This window comes from Agelaius tricolor, unplaced genomic scaffold, assembly GCF_023055355.1.
Source record: "Agelaius tricolor isolate 1412-34295 unplaced genomic scaffold, bAgeTri1.0.p SCAF_2, whole genome shotgun sequence".
Taxonomy (NCBI): domain Eukaryota; kingdom Metazoa; phylum Chordata; class Aves; order Passeriformes; family Icteridae; genus Agelaius; species Agelaius tricolor.
In genome coordinates, this window is record NW_027269262.1 from 34396911 (window position 1) to 34405784 (window position 8874).

Here is an 8874-nt window from a genome sequence, read left to right on the forward strand (position 1 = left end):
AGTGAAATTGTTTGCAGGATATTTGAAAATCTGTCCTTCTCAAATGAAATACTGGTTTTTCCCTGTCTGACACAAGAATGCCAAAAATGCCCTTTTGCACAGACTGGTTCAATGTTGTAACCTCTACTAAGAAAATGCAGTACAGGGAGAGCTTGTGAGCTAGGCTATTTCTTGTCATTGTACTTGAAAGATGCTTACTTTGTTTATTTATCCATTAAACCTAATAACAAACCTAATAAAAACTCAACTGCCACAAATTTGAAAATTCATTCTAGTTGGTCCAATTGGCAGAGGAATGAAACTCACTTTTCCCCTGAAAGCAAGAAAGAATTCTTCTGCTATGTCTTTTCTAGCATTACAATGTTATCATAAGCTCTTTGGGGCTGACAAGAAACAGCAACAATAGCAATAAAAATGAAAACCAAAGCATCACCAGGCCATATTCAAAGACCATTGTACATGAAGAGCCAATTTCCCCCAAAAGAGATGGAAAAAATCAAAATTAATCAAAAATCTTAATGGCGACTCTGAATATGCTGTTGACTAATGCTTAGATATTACAGGGAGGAGGTTATTACAAGAATTTGAATAGAAGAAAGGATTTATTAAAGGTATTTTTTGAGTAATGTGCAGCGTTATTATATGAAAGGGCATAGAAAACCACTGAAGAAATGCACTTTTAAACTAGAAATGTACAAGCTCTGAAAAACACTTAATATGCAGTCATAAAAAAATTGTTAGGATCTGCAATTTTTTAACAAGGATTTATTTGACCTGCTCCCCTCTCAGACAGTGAAATCACTACTTCTTTACTGATGAAGGCCAACCTCAGCTCAAGAAATGCTGGGAGACCCTGCTTTATAAGAACAGGGAGTAAGTACCTAAATATCTATCCAAGGGTTACAAAAAATTGTGTAACACTGCAGAACTGTTAAGCCTTTTCAATATTTTACTTTTAAAATGTCATCTAAAGATTTTTTTCAACCATACCTCTGTGGAACCCATGGTAATAAATAAATTCTTCTGAGGCAAGTTGTTTGTTGACCCATCTGGCCTCAATGATGCATTCGACTTTTGCTAGCAATTAAAATACAAATAGGAGGTTAATAAAGTAAAAGCTATATCATACAAATACTTCCTCCATTTGAATATGTGAATTATAACTAAGTCCATTTTGATTCACTTTGTAATTCCCAGATAGAAATCATGAGGTTTGCATTCTCTGGAGAATAAGCTTTGCCTGAATCTCAGTAAACAGTTTCACAGACCCATTATTTCAGGAAAACAATAACAACAAAAACAAGAAGGGGGGAAAGTCTCAGAAAATAAAACAAAATTAAATCTGAAGTTATTTCTACTGAAACCTCCTCTATGAAAACACACCGAATGTCTCACAGAAACAATCATATGCTTGGTCTGCAAAGTCAAAATGTAAATGTCAATGGGACTCACAAGCAATGCCATCAGCTAGATCCTGTCAACAAAGAAATTTAGCTTTCTGCCCATTTCTTTAACCAGACATCATAGAAAAACTTTCTCTCAGGGAAGCCTTGCTGCCACTGGTCCCTCTCCACTGACATGTATCTTCAACCTCTTCCCTTTGAAGCAACAATAAAGCCTAAACCTAATAAAGACCTGCTTCCCTCTAATTATGTGTCAGGTATTTTGGAAAATAATCTGTTGAAACTTGGAAGAATGTGACAGAAAAAAATGTGGGACAAGCTTGTAGGCATATTTATCTTTAAAGCTGAGGAGAGCCTTCTTTCTAAGAAGTCAAATGTTCAGCTCCTGCTAGACAGAACATGTGATGTGTGATATTACAGGGGTGGCTCCTCACTTCCACCCCAAATCAGCATCTGCTGACCCCTACACATGGTTTCAAGTGAACATCATGCATCTAAGATGGTGAAAAAGAGAGATGAAGAGATGAGAAGCAGCAAAGAAAGGATCTTTGATAAATCTTGGTAAGGACATGCCTACTAGTCAGGCCAATAGTCTGCCCTGCTCAGTATTTTGTTTCCAAGAACAACAGGGCACATCTAATACTGCCTTGAGTAAACTCCAATTCTCCAATGTGCTTGAAATCAAATTGTTGACAGAACAGTCAAATTAATGAGATCTCTTCAGTCATCAGAATGTGGTGGAAGATGCTAGAGATGGCATTTATACTTTCCATCAGAAACATTTTTATGCTATGCTGCTTCTGAAACAGAACTCTCACTTTTTTTTTTAATGGTTAAAAGGGTCAAAATAAAATAAAATTAAATGCAGCAATGAAACATTTCATTTAACCCAGGCCAGGCATTTATTCCTGATTTGTCAGTTAAGGAAAACAATGTCAAGATTTTTAGTTTCATCTTGATTTAAGCCAGAGAACAAGACATTCATCGCAGAAATGTTCATGCCTAGTCCCAGTGTAATGAAAAACTGATTAAACTGTTTTGACAGCACAGCTCATTCTGTGCTTTGCAAAGTCTCTAAGCAATTCCAGTTACACTTAAAAGTTTTTTTAATTTATCTAAGTTATAATGATTCTGTAATTCATTCTGCATTTAACTGAATTATCAGTTGAGGAGTTTTTCTCCTCAACGAGCCCAAAATACCAGTGCAGGGTGAATTAGCTCTCCCATGGCTCCTCACTGCACAATTTGAAAGGACTGATGAAGGACTTCTGCAGTTCTGGAAGCCCAAAACAGTTGTGTTAGACAATGTCAAGGTCACTTGGCACCCTCTGATATCACACACTCAGTGGAAGCTGAACAAAATATTTCACTCTTTATGCAGAGGCTTCTCCTTCTCAAAATTTAAAGGGAGAAAAATACAACTTGGGGACCACAACCGTCTTATTTCTAGTCACAGTTTTCCAAGCTTATTTTCTGCAGAATGGGGCAGACCTGAAACATGATGCCACCTTAATTTAGAAGGAAATTGAATCATTTTTCACCCTCTTGAATGAGTGCTTTGTCCATAGTGGAGTTGGTGCAGTTCAAACCAAAAGAAAATAAACTGGTTCTTACACAGACAGCTCCCCCATTCCTATAATACTTATGCTAGCTAATCTAGTATTTTAAACTCTGAATACCATGAACACCTTGTCTCAATTATCTTTATCACTTTTGAAATCTGAATTTTTACTCTACTTGGCAATTTTAAAGTTTTCTTTTGTGAAAACAAGAACAGTGTCAAACTATACCCCAAGGCATCCTGCAATTTCTATGTAAGCCAAGATGGAAGTATTTTAACAGTGAGGTCCAAATTCTTTCCACACTGGCATAAATAGCAAAACAAAAGATCCATTAAGATTTTTTGAATTCTGCAAGTCATGTGATTTATTTTTTTAAAAATGCAAATTTGCTTTTGCAGAAGCAATAATGGAAACATACCTGCAGTACATCTTGGTAAAAGAAGAGCAACTTTTTAAGTCCACAAGGGGCAAAGAACTGTTCTATTAGTTGAAACTAAAAAAAACAAAAAAAAGACAATTGTAGATAATTGTGAGATAGCTTCAAATCACTGGAAATTTTGGAAATATTTCTTGTAATAACAATTTAATCAGTATTTACCTTGTTATCAGAAATAATAGTCTCCTCCACTTGCTGCTCACTCAAGTCTATCCCATCTGCTAATCTTGATATCAAATACCTGTGTCTTCCATCTATCTGAGCTCTTCTCTCCTCCTTGGTTTCTTTGGCTTGCTTGGCTAGTTCTTCTCTGCTTTCACTGGAAAGTACTTTACTTTTCTTAACAGTGGGCTACAAAATAGAAGTTTTGTTATAAAAAGATTATTTTTCCTCACTTAAATATTGTATTTTATATTGTCGATCTTTAAGCTGGTTTCATAAACTACATATCTATCAGAAACATGAAAAAATTACATGTAAGGAATGTACAGGGAAAAGAATAGTAATAATTAATTTGCTAGGCCAGAATTATTTCTCAGTATAAAGCTGCTATGAAAACTACATATCTGAAACTCCAGGATCTCAGAACCAAATATGGTTCCATGCTAAGGTCACAATATAAATTTAGCACGATAACAGCTCTCATTCAAATCTCAGCTTTGTGAATCTAGGTTCCAAACTTCTATATGTCCATATTCCAGATTTAGAATCAATCTCTACACTGCCTGCATTTTAATGTATAGTATCAAGTTATTACCCTAAAGGAAATAAATAAACCAAATCACTATAAAATCAGTTACTGCAGGAATAAATATACATTTGATGATTAATTTACAGATCATATAAAGGCAGCAGTGCAATTATAAAGAGGGAGATTTATGTAAAAAGAGTATTTTCAAAATCTTCCTATCAGTGTGAACAAGACTGAAAATAGATATGGTGACTAACATTTTTAAGTCAACAGAAAATCCTCAGAAGATATATGGAAAATTAAAGGTTTGGGTAAATAAGTAACCACACAGATAATTTCCCTCTACACACAGCTCCCACTGACATGAGTATCTGGAGTTTGGAAATGTCTGAAGTGTCTCTGTACCTTACAGTTTTTACTGGAGAGAAAAAAAGATAAATTACATCACTTCCCAGTACTCTACACTAACTGGAATTGTAATTAATCAACCCTACTCTTGGATTAAAAAACAAGAAAGCTGGCCAACTTGCACCTTTGCTTCCTACCATTTGGTCTTACCACAGACTCTGAGTGGATGTTTTTCACCTACTCTCTACCTGAACCTCTTAGACACCAGGAAATAGTGACAATATGTGAATACCTGAAGTTGTTGGTCAGTACCCTTTTGGTATCTTTAAAAGCTAATTGTGATTCACTATGTAGTTCCCAATTCAACTCTGTCACTCTTTTATCGTCTCTGGTTTCCATGCCAACAACTGGATCTCTTTTTTTGCATATGCCTTTCCTGATTAAGTATGACCTTATTCAAGTATTCTCAAACAACACTAATTTTCATCGCGGCAAAGGAAGGGTATTAACCAGTGGATGATAAAAAAAATATGTCAAAGGACCCAAAATTTGAGCAATACACATTATGAGCACAGAAAGTCAGTGCCCTAACACTGTAGACACTTTTGAGTGGTTCACTGTTTATTTTTCCTTGCAATTAACAGAGACTGAAGGAACTCAGCATGCTTCAATATTAGACAAGCTTTTGTCAGTGAAGATTTAAAGAAAAATCTATATAGAAGAACATTTAGTGGACAAAAGGTAGTTGAGTCACCACCTGTTTTAGAACAAAAACACTTGCCGGAAGAACAGTAGTCAGAGATGATCCTGTGACAGCAGATCCTAGCTCGCTGCTCCTTGTCTTCAGGTTCCCTCCATGTCTATACTTGCTTTCTGTCTCTAGTTAAAAGAAATTATGCATTCTAATTATTCAAGTACAACAAATGCATTTACAATACCTGCAGTGTTGTGTCTTCATATTTGCTAGCTAACGTCTTCTCATATTGGGGAAAATGAGACCATTTTATTTCTCAAAAAATGATATTTACATCCCATCACTGGCAGCAAATAGGATCTCCAGTGGAGCATGCAGTAATGCTTATGAGCAGCTCACCAAACTTCCGTGAATTACTGTTTAATCTATTTTATATAAATAATAAGATTGTGACTAAAACTTGAATTCTAATAGCACTGATTTCCATATAAATTTTCTATCAGATTGTATCTCTTTTCGCCTGATTAATATGCACAGGATCTTGTTGACATAGAATGGTTGGGATTGGAAGGGATACTGCTTAAGCAGGGTTACTTAAAGCCAGTTGTCCAGGACAGTTTCCATATGTCTTTTGAGCATCTCCAAGCATGGAGACTCCATAACCTCCCTGGGCAATCTGCGCCAGTGCTCGGTCACCTTTACAGTGATTCCTGATGTTCAGAGAGGACCTCCTGTGTTTCAGTTTCCACCATTTATTGCCTCTAGTCCCATCACTGGACACTGGAGAAGAGCTTGACTCCCTCTTCTGTACACCTCATCTTTATATGGTCCCTTCAGGCATTTACATGCATAGAGAAGACCCCGTTCAGATGCAGCTCCTACCCTTTCCTCACAGGACAGGTGCTCTGCTGGCTTCATCATTTTCATGGCCCTTCACTGGACTCTTTCCAGTACATTCATGTCTCTCTTGTACTCTGAAGCCTAAAACTGGACACCCTACTCCAGGTGAGGCCTCACCAGTATTGAATGGAGAGGATGGATCATCCCCCTTAACCTGCTGGCAATACTCTTTATCCACCCCATGGTATCGTCAGCCTCCTTTGCCACAAGAGCCATTCTTGGCTCATGTTCAGCTTGCTGTCCACCGGGAAATTCAGGTTCTTTCCTGCCAATCTATTTTCCAACTGTTCAGCCCTCAGCTCATATTTTTGCATGGACTTGTTCATCCCCAGGTGCAGGAATTTTCTCCAGCTTCTCTAGGCTCCTCTGGATGGCAGCACAACCCTCTAATTCTTTGGCCAAGCCTCCGTTTTATGTGTTATCAGCAACCTTGCTGTGGGTACCCTCTGCCCCATCCTCCAGATCATTAACGAAGATGTTGAACAGGACTGGACCCCCAGAGTACACTGCTACCTTCTGGGCTCCAGCCAGACTTCGTGCTGCTGATCACCACCCTCTGAGCTTGTCTGTTCAATGTTTTCAATCCACATCACCTTCTGCTCAGACAGCCCACACTTCCACAGCTTCTCTCTGAGGATCTTACAGGAGCAAAGGGGAAATTTAAATTGTAACTGCTCATCAGTGGTACTTGGTAACCCAGGAATGATCCGGCATAGAGAGCAAGAAGGCCCAGCTGCAGAAGGGGTTAAGCTGGATGGAAGCAGGAAGGAATACCAGAGGCAGAACAATCCCTTGTAAGGGAGTATAGTTTCCTTTGGTGATAAGGAACAGCCACAGCTTTTTCTTGCAGCCATCCTGGAATGCCTGGCTCAGAACAAACCTTTAGGCAGCAGAACTGGTGCTGGGGTGCTCCATGCTGATGCTCACAGGACTGGTGCTGGTGCAAGTGTATATAAGGAACTGGCTCAAGAAACATTTTTTCAAACTTCCTGTAGAAGCAGTTATGGTTTAAAGACTGTCCAAAGCATTGTTTATTTTTTTTTCTATATTTCAGCACAAATGTGTGTCTAACTCACCTCAAGGGGAACAATAAAAAATTCTCAACAGGAGAATGTCAAAAGCCTTACTAAAGAAAAGGCAAACCATAGTCACTGCACTCCCCTCACCTACCAAACCAAACATTTCATTTCAAAAGGAAATTGGGTTGTTCACACTTCTTCCCTCGCTAAAGCCATGCTGATTACTCCCAGTCATCTTCTTGTGCTTCATGTGCCTGGAAACAGTATCCAGGATTAGCTGCTCCACCACCTTCCCAGGGACTGAGGTGAGGCCAACTAGCCTTTAGTTCTCCTTTTTGCCCTTCTAGCTTTCCTCCAGGCCTCACACTCCTCTCCCAGTTGCCATGAATATTTATTTATTCAGTACTATCTAACATGATCCTCTTCCACAAGGTCAGTGCATACATAAGCAAAGTGGACATAGGTAAGGGATGTACCCACAGGCACAGAGGTAGATGGCTATGTTCAATAACCTTTGAACTAACTAATTTAATCTATTCTCACTGTTAAAGTATTCCAGAAAAGAAATACCATATTATCTGTCATATTGTAAAGTACACTATATTATGGACTACTACTCATTTTAATTTTTAAAAAAATGTTTGAATCATGTTACTATGATTCAACACTAGGAAATCTGCTATAGTATCAGAGTTGCATAGGAAATCTGCTATAGTATCAGAGTTGCACTGTGGATGACCCTGTACGTACATACATACATACATACATATATATGTAAATATATAAATATATATGCATTTGCTTATTTATATGTATATATTTATATATAAAGCTGAAAACTGCACATTCAGCACACACAGTCCCTACACTGGCAGATTCAGAACAGCACACCCAGTATAAATAAACTTAAACCCTCTACTTAATTATTGGTTTCTCATTTTCTTCCTGGATGGTTTTTTTTCCCATACAAAGCTGATATTAAGTACTTATTATTTTTCCCTTACCTTTTTTTATAGCAATGAGAGGTGGACAGAGATCAATATGAGGTTTAGAAGAAAGTTGTGTTGCTCTCAGTTGCTCTGATTCCTGCTGTGCAGAGTGACCATGAGAGGAACTGGGCTCATCTCGTCCCCTCAACTCGGTTCCACCTCCCACAGTCTCCTCCATCTGCACCACTCCAGAAAAATCAACCTAAATCAACAATACAGAAAATAACTACACACTGTAACACTGTAATTAAGACACCTTCAGTATTTCTATCCCTGTTACAGCAACAATATGATAGACTATCAAGGAAAGGGGGAAAAATACCTCTACTTTCAGTCGGTGATTTAAAAAGAGAATGTCTAAGCAGTTTTCGAAATGATAAAATCTTCTTTAAGGGTGCCTGTTACCAAAACTTTATTTCTAATTGCATAACTATTCTTTCTGTCCAGTCAGACTGCCGCAGGTGGGAACTCACGCACTGGGGACAGGTTAAGCTCCTTGGGAAGCTCCTGCAGGCGCAGGTCCCGCCGCGAAGTGCCGGGCACCGAGCGCCGGCGGCCGCTTCTGCTGAATCCCAGGCAGGTTTTCTCGCCTGCGGTCTCTCCTGGGCTCTTGGAGCCGCTGGCAGCTGCTATGGCAACCCCTACACAAACCCAGCGGGCAGCCCAGCCCCCACCAGGCACCTCTCCCGTCCCCATTTCCCACTGGATTCGGCAAGCCGGTGCTCATTTCTTAACTACCTGTCTTTTAAAAAGCGAAAAAGTAGTTTTCTCTCACGTATAAATTAAACCCTAAGCACGCAGCTTCCCTGAGCCTCAGCGATTGTGAGGTGCC

General features: G+C 38.8%; 1 protein-coding gene across 1 annotated transcript in view; it reads right to left on the reverse strand.

Moving 5' to 3' along the window:
* LOC139604515 (dynein axonemal heavy chain 5-like) overlaps positions 1 to 8628 on the reverse strand; it is a 148463-nt gene extending 139835 nt beyond the window's left edge. Inside the window, exons 1-6 of the mRNA XM_071455659.1 lie at positions 8365 to 8628; positions 8058 to 8244; positions 5222 to 5319; positions 3564 to 3752; positions 3384 to 3458; positions 991 to 1077 (exon numbers count right to left, since the gene is read on the reverse strand). Coding sequence (XP_071311760.1) covers positions 991 to 1077; positions 3384 to 3458; positions 3564 to 3752; positions 5222 to 5319; positions 8058 to 8220 — 612 coding nt within the window. The 5' untranslated portion in view covers positions 8221 to 8244; positions 8365 to 8628. The remainder of the gene's footprint in view (positions 1 to 990; positions 1078 to 3383; positions 3459 to 3563; positions 3753 to 5221; positions 5320 to 8057; positions 8245 to 8364) is intronic.
* Positions 8629 to 8874: the final 246 nt, after the last annotated feature.